This window comes from Narcine bancroftii, unplaced genomic scaffold (assembly GCF_036971445.1).
Source record: "Narcine bancroftii isolate sNarBan1 unplaced genomic scaffold, sNarBan1.hap1 Scaffold_152, whole genome shotgun sequence".
NCBI lineage: Eukaryota > Metazoa > Chordata > Chondrichthyes > Torpediniformes > Narcinidae > Narcine > Narcine bancroftii.
In genome coordinates, this window is record NW_027211887.1 from 2051067 (window position 1) to 2073641 (window position 22575).

The window sequence follows — 22575 nt, forward strand, 5'->3', positions numbered from 1 at the left end:
AAAACACCACTGTCAACTCTTCTACCTTAAAGGAGAAATTTTATTCAAATGGGCAGTAGATCAAGAGCTGGAAACAGTGAAATCAGACACAGGTGAGTGACTGCTTAAAATGAGAAACATTTGTGTTCATGCTATAGAGTTAAAGGCTGCCCAGGAGGAATATAATGTGTTTTCTTGAAGTTTGTGTGCCCTCCCCCTGGGGAAGGATGGGGACAACAGACAGGGTTAGAGAATTGATATGGTAGACCACAGGAAGCTCATGTTTAGATCCACAGAGCACAGGTATTTAGCAAAATGTATTTGGTCTTGGTGATATCAAGGTCAACTGAGTCTACCAAATGTAGGAGGTCAGGTTGGATGGGGTGCATGTGAAACTCTGCCTCAACTGGAAGGTCTGATTTTGGCCTTGGATGTAAGTGAGTGGAGATGAATGGAAGTTTGGCAATTTCTGCGGTTCCAATGGGGAGTGTGTCAGGTAGTGGTGAGTGGAGAGGGAAGTGCCATTGAGGGAGTCACAGAAAGACGTGCCCATGTGAAAAGAGGATATTAGTGGAGTGGGTTAGATGTAGCAGTTTAGAGGATGGTGCTGAAGTTGGAAGTGTCCAAGGATAATGTGTCAGATGTGGCAGATGATGGGTGGTAACTGAGAAACCTGAGAGATTCTGTCCTTGTTCTGCTGGAGGGGAGGTGGAGTAAGGGCAGAAAGAGAATTGGAGATATGGGTGCAGACTTTATCAATTACAGTATGGGGGAATCTGCATTTGTTGAAGACATTTTGGCTGTTCTGGAGTAGAAAACCTCCTTGGGACTTTTACAGGCCCAGAGGACCCCAAAACTAAGCAGCAATAGAAAATCACCAAGACAAAGGATACTTAAACAAACATCATTTTTAATTTTCTTTAAACAAAAACAGGATCAAACATCACTATTAATGTAACAGCCTAACAGCTTCTAATTCTAAGCGCAGGTGTATTTAAAGTGTATAAAGATCTTTGACACTCCTACAAGTTCACTGGTGTCTATCACCAAGCTCTGGTGCTTAAAAGTAAATGGTTGCCCCTCAGGAAGTCTCTTGTTGGTTTCAGAGAGGGTTCTTGCTCATTGGACACACAAAAACTGATTCCCTCTGATCAGCCACTTTGGTATCTTGCCAAAGAAACTTGCCCCATCAGGGTTTTCCAAATGATAACTACTTCTGCAGATCACCATTGAGTTCCTTTTATTTCCCTTATATCAGGTGAAACATAATTTCTAGCCAGCCATTTCCTCTTGAATGGACAACAAGGTTTTTCAACAGGCTGAACTGAGAACTCACAACCCGTTTTCAAAATGGGGTTTCAACAAGATGCCAGCTTGCCATCTCTCTGTCTCTCTGTCTCTCTCTCTCTCTCTCTCTCTCTCTCTCAAGCCTATTTGGTCTCTCCCCTCTGATTGCAAGACCACATGGCCTTCTTAGAACAGCAAACTGGAACCAGCCAGATTACTGCACCGCACCCAAACTTCTGAGTCCATTCATCTGTTGCTTTAAAAACAATAATTTCAAAAAACATCTGCTTTTGAAATTATTTTGCAAAACAGTCTCCTTGTTTTGCCTTTGCCAAGGGTCTTGGCGTTTGCATGACTCACTCTCAGCAATGCTCTTGCATTTTAATTAAAAGCTGTGTTGTGAAGTGTTTGTGTTTGTTTGTGACCGACACGACTCCTACAATCCATCTCTTTCAAAAACATATCAAAATACAATGTAAAATATATAGTCTGTCACAGGACAGATCGAGCAGAGGAGTTGTGATAAAATCAGTGGCGTCCTTGCAAAAATAAAGTGGGAAGAGATATAATCCAGGTAGGTCTGGTGAGTGGAGTTTGTAATAGTTTGAAACTTGAACCTCTCTCTCTATTTCAGGAGACAATTTACTGTCATGTAATGAAAAAGTGTCATTTCACACAAAATTGCTTTTTTCCTGCTGTGAGGCAGACAGATTCGCCATTGTAAGAAATTGCTTGAAATGCCTCTTGCACTCAGAGAAAGAAGCAAAAGAGAGTCGTGCTCTCCCCCCACCCACCCCCACCACCCTGAACCCTGGGCCAAGTCACTGAGGGTCTGTGGATTCTCTTTCAATGCTCACAGAACAATCCAAGTTATTGGCAATGCGAGCTCCAGTTTTGAACTTCTGACACAATTAGGAACTCTTTCGCACCCACTCGTATCCCAGGGCTGAAACCTGACACTCTTTTAGCCAGTTCAACCAATCTCTTGCAATCAACGGCCTGGTGTGAGTTCCTTGACTGCTTTCCCCAGAACATACTGCGTGTGTTACTCTCCTCAAGTCACGAACAGCTTGCCACCTATGTGGGTCCTTCAGCTGCAGAACGTCTCGCTGGTCTGCTTCCATGGTCACCGACCTGTGGATTGAATCCTCTGCTTCTCAGATGTTGGTGGGGTGTGGTCTTCTTTTCTGGTGCCCTGTGCCAGTCCTCCGCTTTCCCAGAGTTTGCGGTGGCGAGGAAATCTAACACATCTAAATAAAAATTTTACAACTTAGAGGAGAATCTCACATGACTAGAGGGATGGAAAAGACCTTATTACAAATTGAAGCCTAATATTTGAATATTCAGGTGACAAATTTGCAAAAGCATAGAGTATACATTTCTGAAGCTATATGTAATTTTTTTCTAAAGGAACAGAACTTTGAATTTTTGAATGTCATCTTGGCATCCCTAAAAATATATCTGATCTCCAAGTAAGTGCAATACGTCTCCTCATCACTACTAATATTAATTTAACAAATTTCAATTGATATATGAATAGTTTTAATTTGGGCCTTGTTCCTTCAATATTTCCTAATGAATAGAAAGTTGGATTTTTGCGGAAAAACAACTCCTGTAATTTGTTCTGTAATCTGTAATTCTCCTCAAAAAGATCTTGCATTAGGACAAAGCTAAGTTGAATGCAAGAAAGTTGCTACACCTTTACCACACCTAAAACATTGGTCTGATAATTCTGATTTTATTCTATTCATTTTCTCTTGTGTAAGAAGTAGCTGTAGAAGAAAAACTAGTTGTGAATTCCTTCCTCACTGCTGCAGTGTGGAACTCTGGTCAATAGTTCCAGACTTCTGAGTTGAAGTGAATGAATAAACTCCCCTGGATCACATGATCTCTATTGCCAAATCAGCTTCCTGTAGAGCTTTTCAAATCCAACTGCCTGAGTCACCTGACTCCAGGTGCTGCTTTCAGATAAAATCCTTGCTGACATCTGATATATGACTGATGTATAAAGAATTATACTGAACTAATTTATATCTTACATTGAGATCCTTATATGGATCTGCCCATATTAGCCTATCATATACAATATTCAGATCCATTTCCCACCTTTGTCTTGACTCATGAACTCCTCATTTAAAAGTTCCTAATTGTAATAAACAGGACATCATAGAAGTAATTTTTTTAACAATTCCTCAAGAAGGAATTTCTATTTCAGTACAACATGGTTGGTCCTAACTTATCCTTCAAATATGCTCTTTGTTGGAAATAGAAAAAAAGATTGCTATGAGTTATACAATATTTATTTCTCAGTTGCTCAAATGACATTAATTGACCCCTTTCATAACAATCTTCCACATTTCTAATCCCCTTACGAAACCATCTATCCAGAAATTGATGATCCTTTGAAAAAGATACGATGATTTTGAATCAAAGCTATTCTGAGTGATGTACATCCACTTACACCAATTTCATCATTTATTTTATTCCATATATTAATTAAATGTTTCAACAATGGTGTATCTTTATCACCAACCATTAATTTCGATTCCCACTTGTATATAAATTCTTCTGCTTTTCACTCTCCTATTTTATTTGATTCTATTTTAACCCTTTCAAAAAAGAACCAAGAAATATCATTTGAGCTGCTCGATACTAATTTTTAAAATGAGGTAGCTGTAGTCCTGTCAATGTAGAATTTGCATTGAGAGAAACGCAGCGGTCTTTAGCGATCTTATTGAATTGGCTAAAATGGCATAACATGAGAGCAAACATTCCGGAGGAGTGTGGGCCACTTGTAACATGGGATTCAATTGGAAATGGGTTCACATAACATAAAACCATGATGCAGAAGAGGTTGTCTTGGTCTTCCGCAGGTTATAGATCACAAGATATAGGAGCAGAAGTAGGCCCATTTAGTCTGTTCCACCATTCTTCCACTCAGCCCCACTGCCCAGCTTTCTCCCCTTAACCCTTGATTACTTGATTAATCAAATACCTGTCAATTTCTGCCTTAAATAAACCCAATGACCTCAGTTCCACAGATTCACAACCCACTGACAAAATTTGTTTTAAATCAACACACTTTTATCCTGAAATTATGCTCTCTTGTTCTAGAATCCCCTACCATGGGAAACATCGTTGCCATATGTACTCTGCCCAGGCCATCCAGCATTTGAAATGCCTCTGAGGTCCCCCTTATCCTTCTGTACTCCAACCAGTACAGTCAAAGAGTCGACAAATGTTCCTCATACACTAACCCTTTCATTCCTGATATCATTCCAGTAAATCATCTCTGAACCGTCCCCAACAGGAGCACATCTTTTCTCAAATACGGCACTCAAAACTCTAAATCTGATTGAATGGAAAGGTAATTTTCCAACGACACATAAACAACAGTTAAATGATATTATGTCTGTTGAAATTTACAAAAAATTATTAAAGAGTCAAATAATAACTTTGCTTGAAGCAAGCAGTTCTATTGCAATTTTCCAGCTGTAGGATGAGGTGCAGTTGCTTGCAAGTTTAGCAAGTGGGGTTATGATGTGAAACTGCAAGTCACAGCGCCATTTTTGTTTTTGAAAATGCAAATATGAAAATTTTAACTTTGGTCTCCTTGGTTTGCTTAAGTTTACAGAGGAGACGTTGGGTCAAGCTGAGAAGAGAGAGTTGGATGCCCATTTGGTGAAGCTGAACAGGCAAAAAAGAAAACACAAAACGAGGGACTGAAAAAATAATGAAGCAAACTGAAGAGCTGTTGCAACCAAACCCAAGTAAAGAATTTAATTTTGTGAGGCATACTTTAGAGACCAAATGATTTGGGCTTTTAATGGTGACCTATTTAAATGACCAAAATCTGATTGGAATTGAAGTTTATGGAATGTTTAGAAGTTGCCACAAAAAGAAATGAGCATATAAATTAGATATTGTAATTAAGATAAATGAACAATACAATGAGCATGGTGTCACAGTATCTTCCTCACTCTACCATACATTACCGTTAAAAGTACTCCCCAATATGAACCGATGTCAAAGTATATACCAGAATTTATCGTACATCACTGTTAAACCTTCTCCCCATTGTGAATCTGGTGTCACAGTATCTGCCTCAGTCTTCCGTACATCACCATTAAACCTCTCCCCAATGTGAACCTGATGTCACTTTATCTCCCACAGTTTATTTTACATCACCATTAAAACTTCTTCTTACTGTGAACCATGTGTCACAGTATCTCCCACAGCTTATCGTACATCACTGATAAACCTTCTCCCCATTGTGAACCCGGTGTCACAATATCTTCCTCAGTCTTCCATACATCAGCATTAAACCTCTACCCACTGTGAATCTAGTGTCACTTTATCTGCCAAAGTTCATTTTTTTAATCACCATTAAACCATATTCCCACAGTAAACCTGGTTTCACAGTGTCTGCCGCAGTTTATTGTATATCATTTTTAAACCATCTCATTACTGAAAATGCGGAGTAACAGAATCTGACTCAGTCTACCGTACATCAATGTTAAACCTTATACCCACTGTGCACCTAGTGTCACACTATCTGACACAGTTTATAGTATATCACTGTTAAACCTTCTCACTACTGTAAACTCGGTGTCACAGTATCTGCCAAAGTCTAATGTACATGACCAATAAATTTTCTCCCCACTGTGAACCTGGTGTCACAGTTTCTGACACAGTTTATCGGACATTACTGTTCAACGTTCTCACTGCTGTGAACCCAGTGTCACAATAAGTGTCTCACTCTCCCGTACATCATCTTTGCACCTTCTCCAACTGTGAACATGGTGTCACTGTATCTGCCTCAGTCTTCCGTACATGACCATTAAATTTTCTCCCAACTGTGAACCTGGTGTCACTGTATCTGCCTCAGCCCTACCTTACATCACTGTTAAACCTTCTACCTACTGTACACCTGGTGTCACATTATCTACCTCAACATACCATACATCACCGGTAAACCTTCTCCCCACTGTACACCTGGTGTCACATTATCTACCTCAACATACCATACATCACCGTTAAACCTTCTCCCCACTGTACTCCTGGTGTCACATTATCTACCTCAACATACCATACATCACCGTTAAACCTTATTCCCATGTGAACCTGGTGTTACAGTATCTGACACATTTCATAGTATATCACTGTTAAACCTTCCCACGAATGTGAATCCTATTATAAAATAATGCTCCCCTTCTAAATCTCACAGTATTCTAATCCCCACCTATTTAAAAGATTCCAAAAAAAAGAGAAAAATCAATCCCCAAACGAGCTACTCAAAAGTAGTAGCTCCTTAAAAATCTGGGTGTGGTAAAGTCCACAAGTGGCAGGTGACTAAAGGACTCAGTGTCAGCCACTCCCCCTGTCAGACTTTCACAAAGTATTGAAACAAAAACATTCAACCCAGTGATTCCAGTCCCAATGATTGTTCCGGATCTTCAATATCGAGAAGACTTTGCGTCAATTCAACTTTTTTCCCATTCTTTCCATATTTTCCAATAGATCATTTTTAAACCTTCTCACTACTGTAAACCCGGAGTCACAGAATCTGCCTTATTCTACCGTACATCTCTGTTAAACCTTCTCAGTACTGTGAACACGGTGTCACACTATCTACCAAAGTCTACCGTATATCACTGTTAAATATTCTCCCCATTGTGAACCTGGTGTCACAGAATCTGATACAGTTTATTGTACATTACTGTTAAACCCGCCGGATAAGCTCCAGATAGCGAAAGAGTAGTTCTCGCATCTGCAGGAACTGGGGATCATTCGACGCTCCGACAGTCCTTGGGCTTCACTGTTCCACCTGGTCACGAAAGCCTCCTGTGGCTGGCATCTCTGCAGAGATTATCAATGGCTTAATGACATGACAGTACCTGACCGTTACCCCATCCCTCACATTCAGGACTTTACAGCCAATCTGCATGACGCGAGGGTATTCATCAAGGTCGACCTGGTGCGCGTGTATCATCAAATCCCATTGCACCCAAGGACATCCCCAAAACGACCATCATCACCCCCTTCAGCTTGTTCAAATTCTATGCATCCCATTTGGGATCAAGAAAACCGCCCAGAGCTTCCAGCACCTCATGGATATGGTGCGCAGGGATTTTAATTTTGTGTTCATTTATCTGGATGACATTCTTGACGCCAGCAGAGACTGGGCACAACACAAGTCTCACCTGCACACCCTCTTCTCCCAACTGCCAAATTCGGCCTAATGATCAACCCAGCCAAATGCTAGTTCGGAAAAGAGTCCATGCAGTTCCCGGGCCATACCATCACGACCGAAAGAGCTACACCAGCTGCTATGGTCACTGTAATCAGAGAGTTTCCACGCCCAAACAACCTCAAGGAGCTACAAGAGTTTGCAGGTATGGTCAACTTCTATAACCGATTCATTCCAGCCACTGCACACATCATGCAGCCACTCTTCGCTCTTATCGCGGCCAAGAACAAGATACGCCTGGACTCCAGAGGCCACGAAAGTTGCCCTCGTGAAGGCTACCCTACTCGTGTCCCCACACACCGACCTTCCTATGTTGCTCTCCGTCGATGCCTCTGCCACCTCCGTTGGTGCCACCCTGCAGCATCAGGTTAATGGACAGTGAAAACCACTGGAATTCTTTAGCCAACTTCATCGTCCGCCAGAACACGTATAGTGCTTTCAACCATGAGTTGCTGGGCATGTACCTTGCTGTGCCTCATTTGCACTATTTCTTGGAGAGGAGGCCTTTCACCATTTATACCCACCCCAAACCCCTCACTCAGGCTCTCGCTATGGCTAGAGATCCCTGGTCGGCCTGCCAACAGCATCACCTGTCCTTTGTGTTGGAGTTCACCATCAACATTTGGCACAAGGCGGAGAAAGACAATGTGGTCGCTGACACGCTGCCTAGACTATGACCAGCTTGCCCCGGATCAGTAGTCCGATGATGAGATGCAAGCCTTCAGGACGGCCATCACGGGCCAGCAGTTCCAGGTCCTCCCGATTCTTCTCGGTGATTATACCATCCTGTGCGATGTCTTCATGAGCACCCCATGACCAGTGGTTCCCCAGCAGTGGTGCAGGCATGTCTTCCACCATATCCACGACCTTTCCCACCGTTCCATCAGGTCCAAGGTTCATATGGTGGCAGAATGCTTCATTTGGCACGGGCTTCGAAAGCAGATTGCAGACTGGGCCAGAACCTGCATCCATTGCCAGCTTTCCAAGGTACACTGGAACACCAGAGTTCCCGTGCAGGATTTTGAACACGTCCGAGAATGGTTCAGCCACATACATGTGGACATTGTCAGCCCTTTACCCGTTTCCCGAAGTAACCGTTAACTTTTCACGGTGGTAGACTGTACCACTCATTGGCCTGAGGTTATCGAGAAGCCTCCACAGACTCCTGCTCCCGAGCACTTTTGACCGATTGTATTGCCTGGTTCGGCATGCTGACCCACCTCACCAGCAAACGTGGCACGCAGTTCACCTCTTCACTCTGGGCACAGCTCACCAACAGACTGGGACTGGTCGAGCGATTGCATTGCCACCTGAAGTCGGCACTTATGGCCCGCCTCACCGGCCCCAACTGGGTGCATGACCTGCCTTGGGTACTCCTGGGCATCTACTCGACACCCAAAAAGGTCTGCAGGCGTTATCGGCTGAGCTGGTCTATGGTGCACCACTAGCCCTGCCTGGTGAGTTTATCAATGCACCTCACAACTTGCAACAGGCACCGCATGGTTTACTTCCCATCTCCGGGCCCAGTTGGAGTCATTCACACCCCCACCACCGCCCAGACATGGCACACGCGCCTCTTACCAGCCCAGTGAGCTGTATTCCGCAGAGTATGTTTTTATCAGATGAGACCCTTCACAGCACCCCTTCAAAGACTGTATGAAGGGCTGTACAGAGTCATCCAGCATTCAGGATCCACCTTCACACCAGACATTAATGTAAGAGGGAACTGTTTACTGTGGACAGATTAAAGCCAGCACACCTCAACCCCAATGAGCCAGTGGTCGCGGCTCAACCCAAGAAGCGAGGCTGCCCGACAAAAAAGGCCATTGGCACCGGTTCTGGGGGGGCTGTGTGGCGGCATGCCATTAGGCATGTGATCCAGCCCCTCATGTCATGCATGCGGTGGGGCAGCCGTCCAAAATGGCACCGTCGCGGGTTTCTCCCCTACCTCGGCACCAGGCTCAGAAGCCCGTGAACTGCGGCCCACGTGACCCCCCGGTACGCTTCTCAGCCAAGTCTGGGCTGGGAGCATAAGACCAGCCATGCAAACCTGAATAAAGGAATTTTTGCTCACTGAACTCAACCTGTCTGGTTGTAGCTGCCGCTACAGTAGTATCTTAGTTTCTTTTCCTTTCTTTTCTTTTTTATATATTATCAACATATATTTGTAAGCTCTGTAACATTGTGATTTGATTTTAATTGTTATAACTTTCATATATATGTTGATTTAAATAAAATATTCAATGAAAGAAAATTCTTCAAGAATTTTGCAGAAGAAAATTTGGATGGGATGAAACTATCCCAGAATCCATCGCACAAGATTGGAGAAATTGGATTGAGTGTCTTCAAATACTTGGACGTTTGAAGTCAACAGACTTTGGATTGGCCACGTTTGCTGTTACACCATTTTGCTGATGTAGTGAAGGTGATTTTGATCCTGTCAGTTACTGAGTCCTGTGAAAACCAAGTGTGAGTACATGGTGGATTTGTAATGGGAAAAGCCAGAGTTACTCCATTAAAGTCAGTCACCAGACCTTGAATGGAATTGACTGCTGCTACTACGGTGAGCAAAATGGACACTATGTTAAGAAGAGAATTACAGATGGAGTTAGCAGATTCTGAGTTTTGGCCTGATAGTACATCAGTGCTTAAATATATTAATAATGAAATCATGAGGGTTCATATCTTTGTGACTTACAGAGAGAATGAAAACCTGGACAACAACAAATGTCAGATTTACCACAGGCCAGAGTTTCACCTGATTAATTCCCTTTTACATACGTGGAAGTTGATTATTTTGATCCTTTTATATCCCAAGATCTTCCCATGATCTTCCAGTTTAGAGTGTAGTGTTACCAATGAAATTGCTGGGTCTGTCAAACATATCAGGACATCATCTGCAAATAGATTAATCTCATCTTCTTCCTGGTTTATTTACCCACGATCCTTTAATGTCTGGATCTCAGTGAATATCTTCCACCAACGGTTCTCGAATCAAAACGAAGGGAGCTGGAGATAATGGGCATCCCTGCCCACTAGACCTGGTTAATGGGAATGCTGAGGACATTTGTCCATTAGGTACAACCCTAACTTTGGGCTTATAATATAATACCCTGATCTAATTTATAAAATTGGACTATTGTCTGATTATTTTAAACCCTTTTCTGTTTATTTAATGAATACATAAAAGCCCTTCAGGTCTGTAATATTTCAATATTATCTATCTATTATAAAAGCCCTCTCTGCTCAGCAAGTTTCTGCCATTAAATACTGGGCCAAAATAACAAATTAAATCTTGCTTTGGATCCTGTTTTTATCGGTTCATTTGATCCAAGATAGACCTTTGCTCCAACTATGAACTTTACGGCCTGTGTGAAGAGGGGATAACAGAGCCAGTTCCTTGTTACTAGTTGTAATTCCCCAACTTCTGCTGGGAATGTAATAAATGGAAAGAGTATAGCATTTGGATCAGGCTTGCTTTAGATAATTTTGGAAAAATCAGTGAATCGCCCTTCATGGGCCATGACGGAATTACAGTTTTCCAAAAAAGTTCTACAATATTACCATTTTCCAAATTTGACACATAATCCATGATTGAAAAACTGATTGACAATTTTGGCCAATTTAGGAACTGTTTTGGGCTAAATGGTTTTTAATTGGGCAACCCTATGATAGATAACCATCTTTTACCACCATCCTTGTTGGATGTAGATTTCAAGGATGTTATAGAATAGGTATTCAAAGTTTCAATTACCCCTTTATTTCAGTTAATTTTGCCACGTTCAAACAATTATCAACTAAATTTTGAACTTAGTAATCACTCTTTTTTGACATTGAAAAATTAGACATTTTCTTCAATCTAAGATTTTGGATTTTCCGTGAATTTCTAAGACTAATATTCTTCATCTATTTTTTTAAATTTACGGCTTTATGTTCATGGTGGATTAATAGCATGTATTTATAATAATGTATTGGGTTTAAAATCCAAGATTAAGAGCAGTTGTGAATGAGATTTAAATATAAAATTTCCAGAAGTAGCTGGGTATTCTATTCTCAATTGTATTAATGACTCTTCACTTTATGCTAGGCATTGATTTTTACAATTTAAGGTGGTACAGGAATACATATGTCCAAACTGAAACTATCTCGCTTGTATGCAGATGTTGATTCACTATGTGAGAAATTTAAAATTTTCCAAGTCTCTTTAATTCCTCTGTTTTGGGAATGCCCAAACTTAGAGAATTTCAGGAAAGGCATTTTTCAAACTTTATCATTGGTTCTTAAGATCAATTTTGAACTTGTCCGTTAAATTGCTCTGTTTGGTTTTTCTCGTGATCCAGATAAACCATCGTCGGCAGCTCAGAAAAAATTTTGAGCTTTTGCTACGTTAATAGCCAGATGAGCAATGTTATTGAAATGGAAAGATGATTCTTCCCCGACTCATACACTGTGACTACATGATGTAATGTCCTTTTAAGTTTAGAGACAATCATATATTAAAGATAGAAAGTTCCAATTGATGAAATAATGGGGCACATTCCTAGAATTTTTCTACAATTGGAGGAACTAAATGTGTGGTTTGGCCATTCATCGCCTGTTCTCTGGGGGCTACCAGTGGTTCTACACTATTCTTCTTTTCTTCATTACATAAGGTAACTTTGATTAGAGGGAGAGGTTGGATTAGACCTAATTTTTAGGTTTTTTTCATTTTAGCAGTTAATTTTTTTTCTTTTTTCCTTCTGTTTAATTTATTTCAGTTAATGGGTTTGACGGTGTTCTATAGATTATTTCTGATCAATTGTTTTTGAGGTTAATGAAACAGTTTGCCATTGTGTTCAAGATGGTTAAAGGAGAGAAAGAGTAAACACTCTTTATTCTGAATAAGATGGCATCTAAAGGATGACATGGTTGGTGTGGAAATTAGCACAACACCTTTACAGCACCAATGGTTGGGACCGGACCTGGGTTCGGGTCCTGCACTGTCTATAAAGAGTTTGAAAGTCTTCCCTGTATCTGCGTGGGTTTTCCTCAGGGGCTCTGGTTTCCTCCATCCATTCAAAATGTGCAGGGGGTATAGGTCAATGGGGTGTAAATTGGGCAGCATGGCTTCAGGGCATGAGATGTTCTGCTACCGTGCTGTATGTCTAAGTTAAAAATTAACCGAATATGCAATATAAACGTAACTCATTTTATGGCATCGCGCGCTCATGTGCCTTCTCATAACATTTACTGGGTGATCTCTAAAATTTCTTGATTGATCAAGAACAGTCTCTACTCCTTTCTGAAACCTCTCATGCCTGGGTTCATCCCGATATCCATGTGTGTGTCCTCTCACCAAATTGTTTAAGAATCAGTGACCATAACTAAATCTTTCAGGTTCACATCCTTCCTCCCAGTTTTGTAGTGGAGTCTAATTCTTTGAATGATATTGCCATTACATGTACAATATAGATGTTGTATTTAAAATATAAAACAATCCACATCAATCATCAAGCTGCCATTTACACCTACCTGAGGGATGTGAGAGGACATCAGTACCCAGAGGAAACCCATGGAGTCAAAATTGTAAGGTTTGGAGTAGAGTGGATGAAAAACCAGAAGGCAATTGATGTGTTATGTTGTCTTCTGTTCAATGGATGAGCCTGGCTCGACATTTATCTCGATGCAGTTTTTTTGGAAGTTTATTGAAGAATTTTACAGAACCAAGAAAAAATACAAAGTTTAATCTAAAACTACCCTCTACTACCTCCCACCTCCCTCCTCCCCCTTCTAATCTATCCCAGCCCCTATAACCCTCACCCCTACGAAGCTTATATTAAAAAACTCAATAGCATCGTCTCATAACAGACTGTTACGGTGTGACATCCATTTACATCTTGCAACACGTATAAGGCTTTTACTTAACATCTCAACCCATACATTCCAAATACCAACTTCACATCTTTATAAAAAAAGAATAATTATTTTGCAAATTATACGTTATTTTCTCTAAGTAAATACATGATTGAATTTCATTGTGTCATCTATAAATACTCAATTCGACATCATTTTTCCAAGTTGCAGCTATACATTTTCTAGCCACTGCTAATTCTAAACGAATATATGCAATTTGAGGTTTCTCCAAGCGTAAATTTGCCATAATTGTATTCATGTATCCCAGTAATCATACCCATGGATCCACATATAAATCTATTTGAAAAGAACTCGCAAAAATTTAATCACTTTTTACCAAAAGGGCTTCAACTTTAAACATTCCCACGCTGAGTATAAAAAAAGTACCTGTCTGATCACCAAATCAAAAACACAAATCTGACCCACTAAATCCATATTTTGTCAGTTTTTCAGGAGTTCAATATAACTGATGCAGAAAGTTATAACTAACTAAACTATATCGTACATTAATTAATTTCATAACACTAACCAAACACATGTAAGACCACTCATCCACAGAAATAGGAACACATAAATCCTTCTCCCATTTATCCTTTATTTTAAATATATCTACCTTTTTCATCTTTTCTTGTAATAACATATCATTTCGGAAACAAATCCCTTCTTTCCCCTTATCAACAATTAATCTCTCAAATTTCATTTGACCAGGTTATACTAAAATTTCTACCAAAGCATTCTAATAATAAATCTTGTACTTGATAGTAAGCAAATAAAGTATTTTGTGATATTCCAAATTTCTCTCTGTCTATTAAACCAAAGAAGTGAATCTACTTCAAAACAGTCCTCCAATAATATCACTTCTTTTGATTCCCAATCTTTCAAATAAGAATTATTCATAGAAAATGAAATTGTCTGATTCTGATATAATGGTGTCTTAGCTGAAATCTTACCTTTCGATCCTATAAACTGATTCCATTTATACCATTCTCCTATCAAATGTTTCAATACTGTCAGTTGATACTACTGCAAAAGCAGAGGATTCCATTTATATATAAAATAATGTATTGTTCTTTCTTGTATTTGATCCATCTCCACATTCACCCACATCGGAGGTTGGTCAATATCAAACAATCTATTCATAAACTTTAATTGTGCTACTTGATAATAATTTTGAAAATGTGGAATTGATGACCTCCCAAAACATACCTCCATGTCAACTTTTGCATAGAGACTCTAGACAACTTACCTTTCCATAGAAAGAAACAATCTGCTTTATTTAATTCCTGAAAGAACTTTCCCGGTATAACACTCAGAATAGATTGAAACAAATACTGAATGCGTGGATATATACTCATTTTAATACAATTTACCCGTGTTAACAGTGACTCCTTCCATCTATTTAAATCAAACTTAATCTTATTTAATAATGGTACATAATTTAAGCTGAATAAATTTTGATACTCTTTATCCATTATTATGCCCAAATAATTTTATTTGACCATTTAAACTTCATAAGTTGTTTACAATCTGAATAATCTCCATCTGATATTAGTAATATCTCACTTTACTTTATAGCCTGACATTACCCCGTATCTTTTCAACAAATTTTGTAATGGTTCGAAAGAATTCTTAGGTTGAGACAAATATATCAACACATCATCTGCAAAGAGATTAATTTTATACTCTTGCCCACCAATTGTAATTCCCTTAATATTCAATTCTTGCCTAATTGCTTGGTTCTATAACTAATGCAAATAAGGCTAGTGACAGCGGACGACCCTGTCTAGTGGATCTAAACAAATTGAATGCCTGCAAAATCTGTCCATTTGTCACCACCCGAGCAGGAGTATTAGTATATAATGCCTTAACCCAACTGGTAAAGAGTGGTCCAAATTTATATTTTTCTAACACCTTAAATAAAAATTCCACTCCACACTGTGGAAAGCCGTTTCCACGTCTAGCGCTAATATCATTGTCTGGTTGAGTTGTCTTGAAGCATTAATTATTGTAATTAATTTAGTAATATTATCAGCTGAATACCTGTCCTTGATAAATCCTGCTTGATCCACATGTACTAATTGCGGTAAAAGGTTAGCCAATCTGTTTGCTAAAACCTTTGCTACAATTTTGTAATCTACATTCAATATTATTATTTATTAATATTAGTCTGTATGACACAACTTTTAATGGATCTCTGTCTTTCTTTGGGATGAGTGTTATTAATGCCCTTGAAAACGATTCTGGAAATAAACCTGTATCAGTGGCGAGCTTCAGTACATCAGAATATTCCAGAAATAACAAATCATAAAAATTTCTCTAAAATTCCAATGTAAATCTATCTTCTCCAGGTGATTTTCCACTTGGCATAGATTGTAACGCCTCCTTAAGTTCCAAATCAGTAAATGAACCATCCAAAGTCTTAATATCTTCTTCCTCTAATAAAGGTAAATTTAAATTCGACAAAAAACAATCAATCTGCTCCATATCCGAATTCCCTTCAGATAAAGTCCCGATGAAATGTACAAAATTCATCATTAATATCCTGTGGTTTATGTTATCTCTGAATTTCTCCTAACTGCATTCTAGGCACTTGTTCAGTTTTCAATTGCTAAGTTAAAACCGTATGTGCTCTGTCCCTCAACTCATAGTAGAGCTGTTTCCATCATTGAATTATTTTTTCACAATTGTATTATAACAAAGCTTCAATTTGGACAACTGTATTTTATTATCCTCAGTTGAATTTTTCTGAAATGTCTTCTCTCATGTTGCAATTTCTTTCTCTAAGTCCTGAATTTCTGCTATATATTGTTTCTTCACTTTTGCTGTGTAAGTAATAGTTTGACCTCGTAAATATCTTTTTTAAAGTATCCCATAACATAAAATTACTTTGAACTGATCCCTTATTCGTTTCTAAAAAAACCTAATCTGATCTCTTACAAGCGTAATAATTTCAGGTTTTTTTTAACAACATTTCATTAAATCACCAACAATAACAGGTTTCCACCATCTCTGCGATACTACGTGAAATTAACAATAATGAGTGATCTGACAGAATCCTACTCTTATACTCAGCCTGTCTGATTCGACCCTGCAAATGGGCTGATACCAAAAAAAACTATTCTTGAAACCGAATCATGACGTGAGAATAAAAGGAAAAATCCTTTTCGGTCGGATTCCTCTGTTCCCATATTTCCACTAAATTTAAATCCCCCATCAACTCAGTTATTCTTTTCGCCATTTTGTTTTTTTTTCACAATTTTTTGAGATTTAATCAACAACAGATCCAAACAACAATTAAAATCTCCTCCAACCATAATATTCTCATTGATTGATTCAAATATAAAAATGCATCAGGAACAAAGTGAACATCATCTTCATTCAGTCCGTACAAATTCATCCAAGTCCAAGCCTCTGAAAATAGTTTCCAATTAACCTTCAAAACCCTCTCTACATGAGCAGAAAAAGATTCTAAAAAGGCACCTTTTTATGTATCTCCCGATAGTTTTTACCTGGCCCACCAGGAGTCACTGTTTTCACTTTTGTACATGGTTTTTCATTGTTTGAGAAGATTTTATAATTTGCAATGTTTTCCCGGGAATTTTAACAGCTCTTGGCTAATATTGTGAACTCCGAGTTGCGCACATATTGAAATATGAAAATAAAGTATCTATTTTGAGGAACAGAAGGAAAGGACACTGCTGGTGACACATCTCAGAGAGCAAAGGTGCAGGAAGGGGGAACATTGCAGAGTGCGTCGAAAGAACCAAACACTTGTTGATCCAAACCAAGACTTTTATTAACTAAAAGACTGGAGCATATCATAAGTGGGTCGACCAGTCCAGAATGACCTGGTCTGGCTAGGAGAAATCCTTTAAGACCTGCCAGTAGGTGTGGCTACACTCTCAGCCAATCACAGTCATCCTACAGTACACTCTGGACAGATACACATTGGTGTTAGAATCTGTACTATCAGGGGGAACGACCCGAAGGCAATTGCTGTGTTATGTGGCTTTCTGCAGGTGTGCAGAAATGCTGGGAAACAATTCTGGGGGCCATCTCTTTTTCTTCACCCGTTACAGAGCAGCAGGTAGCTGGGAGAAAACAGCAAGGCTGCAGAGAGACAGATAGATTAGGAGAATGGAAAAAGAAGAGGCCAGTGAATTCCAAAGTAGGAAAATGTCTGGTCATGAACTTTGGGAGAAGGAATAAAAGGGCAGATTATTATTGCATAGGGTGAACATTCAAAATTCTGGGGGAGATGGACCTTGGCATCGCCGTGCAGGATGCCCAATAGGTTAACTTCCATGTTGGTGGTCAATCAGCTGATTGGAATGTTGGTATTCATATCGCAAATAATAGGATATAAGAGCAGGGATGTGATGTTGAGGCTTAAGAAGGCACTGGCGAGGCAGCACCTGCAGTAGCGGAGAGAGTTTTGGGCTCCTTATTGAAGAAAGGATGTGCTGGCATTGCAGAAGATTCACAAGAATGATTCCTGGAATGAAAGGATTAATATATGAGGAAGGTTTGATGGATCTTGGACTATACTCCTTGGTGTTCAGAAGAATGATGAGTGGTAGGGGTCCTAAGAAGCACTTCGAATGTTGAGAAACCTGGATACAGTAGATGTGGTAAAATTATCTCCCATGTTAGAGGAGTCAAGGACGAGAGAGCACAACTTCAGGGTTGAAGGATTCCCACTAAAAACAGAGGTGCAGAGGGATTTCTTGACACACAGACTGCAGAACCTCTTGAATTTTTTAACTGGTGGCTGCAGTGACCAAATCATTGGGTGCATTTAATGCACTTCAACTCTGTCTGCTGCAACAGGGTGGATCTCCCAGTGGCCACCCATTTCAATGCTTACATGGCTGACCGTGGACTCAAGCACATTTAGATTCTGATGAAAACAATTCATTAAATCAGTAAAAGTTCAACCACAGCAACTGCTGGAATATAAGTTATACAAAACTGCTGGAAAAAGCAGGTCAGGAAGCAGAGAAACCAAGAACTGGAGAAGTAAGAAAACAAGTGTATTTGAATTGACAGGCTGGAGAAAACACAGAATAGGTGTTGGGAAATTTGCAAAGAAAGTCCTGGCCAAATAATGTAAGAAGCAGCCAAGTGGAACCACAAGATGCCCCTGTTATGCAATTTTCCCAGGTGGCACATTTTTGTGGCCTTGTCTTGAGATGTGCATCTATATGTGGTGCTTAAAAACCCACCGTTAAGCTGGAGGAGCTCAGCCCGGATTTTCAGTGTCCATAGGAGATCAAGATATATTCCCAACATTTCAGTCCTGAGCCCTTCTTCAAGGAATGAGCCAGATACAGGAACTCTTAGAAAAGGCACTTTCAGGTGGCCAAATGCCCCACTTGTAAAGCCGCAGAGAATGGCAATATGGGCTGCCGGAAGGCCACCTGAATGCGCAGGATGCGCCTGCCAAATGAACTTGGTAACCCTCCTCCGAGAGGTATAATCGGCACAACACAGAAATGCTGTGGTGCCGGGTGGAGGTGTTTGTTGTGTTTACCATTTTTGTTTTTGTTCTGCGGTGTTCAAGTGTGGAGTGTATTTGCAATGTGATTTGTCCGTTCCATGGTTTACATCTAGTTTAAACATAATGTGAAATGTTTACATTGCTATATCGAACTCAGATATTTATGAAGCAATAAGATTTCTCAAAAAATGTTTTTTATTACATTTTTGACAAGCACACAAGTCTCATTTATATGCAACCATTACTTCATGAGAACACATAACATGCCAGGCAGTAGGCTCATGTTGTCGCATTGGGTGGGGAGGGTGGAGGGGGGAACAAGTTGTGGAAATTAGGAGCTAGGTGGCAGGGTCATACCCTTACAGGATGGACAAAATGGCAGAATGGATGGCCTGGTGCCCATGGGCCTGCTGATTGTGACAATCTGTGCTAATGGGTGCAGGACCATCTGCTTCAACCAACGTCCACTCTGACAGAAAGTCTTCCTTGTTAATCTCACATATATTGTGCAGGACACAGCGAGCAAACACAACACCTGGGACTAAGGTGGTAGAGATATCCAGACGGTTGGACAGGCACCACCGGCAGCCATTTAGACGGCAATATGCATGTTCCACCACTATCCTTGCAGAATTAAGGGCCTTGTTAAATCTTTGCTGATCCAGATCCAGTCCTTGGTGCTGTGTGAACCCCTTCATCAGCCAATTTCGTAGTGGATATGCCAGATGACCCACAAGATGCGCTGGAACCTCCACTCCATTAACATCCTTGGACACCTGCAGGCACAACAATGGAGAATGTTGTTAATTCATACACATGACCGTTGACACAATAAGCATACATAAGATTGACACATGGAGCTTTGTAGGGTGAACACTCACGTCAGGTGGGAAGTGGTATCCGCCCTGGTCCTCTTCCTTTCTATACAGAGGAGAGTTGGTAAGCACTCGGGCATCATGGGTACTGCCCGGCCAACAAACACAGCTGAGAAGCTGTAACGTGAATGGAAAGCACAGTGAAGTGATAGACATTGAGATGTGATGTGATAAAGACCAATAAAGGCTTAGCTCACCAGAATCTGTGGTCGACCACCGCTTGCAGAACCATTGAATGCCAGCCTTTGCGATTGTAGTAGGCTGCAGCATGCAAGCTGGGGGCAATAATGGGAATATGTGATCCATCAATGGCACCGGCACACATTGGGTACCCCTTTGCACCAAGCTGTCATTGGTCTCCTGGAGACGTGTTCCAATGGGCAGGGACATGAGACGTTTACCGAGGAACTTCGTCCAGGCGGCCGTCACCACCTGCACCACCATGCACACGGTGCTGATGCCTATTCCAAAGATGGGACTGATGGATCGATACTCACAAGGGGTGGCATACCAGCGCAGAGCCACAGCTAATCGAAATCCCGGCTCCATGGTTGCTGCGCCTGGTCTATGCGGCTTCAGGTGAGGTTCTTAGAGTTCCAGCACGAAGTGAAAGGTGCCATGCGACATACGAAAGTGTTTCCTCCATTCAGCAACATCAAATTTGGTGTGGTCATTTCTCCAGAACTCAGTGCCCTGGGATCAGTTCAACCTCCAGAGAGACCCATGTGTCACTGACAAGCATCATTCACCTTCGTCTGTGAACAATGGTGGGCGAAACCTCTGAGCAGAAACAATTTCAAGCTGGCACTGGAAGGTGTTGTTAAGGTTACTGAACGCTTACTGTAGCTTTTGACAATTCACATCTGATAGGTAATAGACTCAATCAGCTGTGTTTGGGCGGGAAACCAATATATGAATGGGCTGCCTTTTGGAGGTTGGGACCCTGTTGGGAAGAATTGATCATTGAACCCTGTCTGGAAGATTTGCTGGCCTAAAGACTTGTATTTTCTCACCCACTCTGGAAGCCTGTGAGTGAGTAAAACCTATACTGGTTGTATTTTCATCGGAATTTATAGCTATCCTATAAATACAAACTTCTCCATGTCCGCCACAAGAGTGGGGATCTCCCAGTGGCCACCTGCTTCAATTCCCCATCCCATTCTCTTGCTGACAGCCTGTTCATGGTCTTGTCGTGACTGCAAAAGGTGGTGCTACTGAAATGAAGCACCTCCACACAGCATGAAGTGAACCAGTAACTGCCTTTATATGAACCTCTCGTGCTGCTTTTAGGGGACGACCTCATTCCTCTCTGGGGTGCGCTGGTCTAGGGGAGTGATGTCAGTGCGTTGCGGAGTTGCTGCAACCAGGATGTGGCGACATCTCCCAGGCAACATGTGTCACCAAATGCATGCTTCTCATGAGAAGGGAAGGGGGGCCTATGCCATCTTGTACCAACTGACTGGGACAGCGATTCGGCCCGCCTGACCACATGGTCGCTCGGCCTGCTATGAAAAACCTCATCCCTATCACATCCAATTAACACCTTTTGTTGGGCTGGATTTGTCCCCTAACCAGAATTCTGAGCCTTTCTGAGATTTCCTGCTTCTGGGTTATTCTGTTTATTCCTTGAAGAAGGGCTCAGGCCTGAATGCTGGAAAGAATAGCTGAGTTCCTTCAGCATGTCAGTGTGTTTGTAATTATAATCACAGCGTCTGCAGACTTCTGTGTTTCACTCATCTTTATTTGTAATACAAAGAACTGATGTTGGCAGTGGTGGTGGGGAGAGAGTGGGGGGTGGGGAACCATCTGATGGCATCCTCATTAGTACCTGGACCTACCACTTTGTGTCAGCCTATCCCAACAACTGGGAGCTACAACCCTGCGACAGTTCCCATAGAATTAGAGGACTAACAGTAGATCTGTGTGGAAAGAACAACCTTAGCTGCTTCTTGCCCTTTCGTGTAAGACTTTATTCGTAATAAATGATCGACCACAAAAAACCCTGTTCCAAGTCTCTTTCAGCCCTTAGTATCATGTCCATACATTCCCATCATTGAACATTTTACATGCGCTCTCTGTTTGCACTCGGATGGTGAGTGGGAGCAGTTCCTTTGGTGCTTCAACCTTCTCCCGACCCCTGCACAGAAGCTGTTCTTCATCCTGCTGATGCTGGTTCTGACCCTCCTTTCTCTTCCTTGATGGGAGCAGCTGAGAGATGCTGTGGGCAGGGTCAAAGGGCTTCTCCAGGATTTGGCATGGCCTCTTCAGACAAGGATCCTGCTAGATCACACTGATGGGGAAGAGGGAGACTCCAGTGATCCTCTCTGTTGCTCTGAGGGTTCTGTGGATTGACTCCAATCCATTTCTCTGCAAGGACCCTCTCATCCAGTTTAGTTTGTACTTGTGTGGTGTTTCAAGGTCCCTCGGCCTGACGGAGATTGCCGATTCTATCGCATCTGCTGATTCCAAACGACCTTAGTTCCTCCGTCCTGTCGGGTCAGTCCGATTTATTGTTTCTCATCTTTTGTTTGATTTTTTAAGATTGTGTAGTGGATGTGTGTGGGGTATAAGTGCATGGGTGCTTGTGGGTGGGTATATGTGTGAGCGTGTGTAAGAAGGGGTGTGAGGGACAGTGTGTGTGTGTGTGTGTGTGTGTGTGTGTGTGTGTGTGTGTGTGTGTGTGAGGGAGTGGGAGTGTCTGTTGGCATTTGGGTGTGTGTGGTAGTGTGTGTGTGCGTGCATGTATGTGGGGGTTTTATTTACAGTGAAAAAGTATATACAGAATATTTACA

The 22575-nt window shown here is 41.1% G+C and overlaps 1 protein-coding gene across 1 annotated transcript; it reads right to left on the reverse strand.

Moving 5' to 3' along the window:
- Positions 1-19085: 19085 nt before the first annotated feature.
- On the reverse strand, positions 19086-21405 carry LOC138750461 (uncharacterized). Its single transcript, XM_069912520.1, has 2 exons — positions 19790-21405; positions 19086-19684 (listed from the first exon to the last, which is right to left on the reverse strand). The coding sequence occupies exons 1-2, from the start codon at positions 20330-20332 to the stop codon at positions 19268-19270; spliced, it is 960 nt and encodes a 319-aa protein (XP_069768621.1). The 5' UTR covers positions 20333-21405; the 3' UTR covers positions 19086-19267.
- Positions 21406-22575: the final 1170 nt, after the last annotated feature.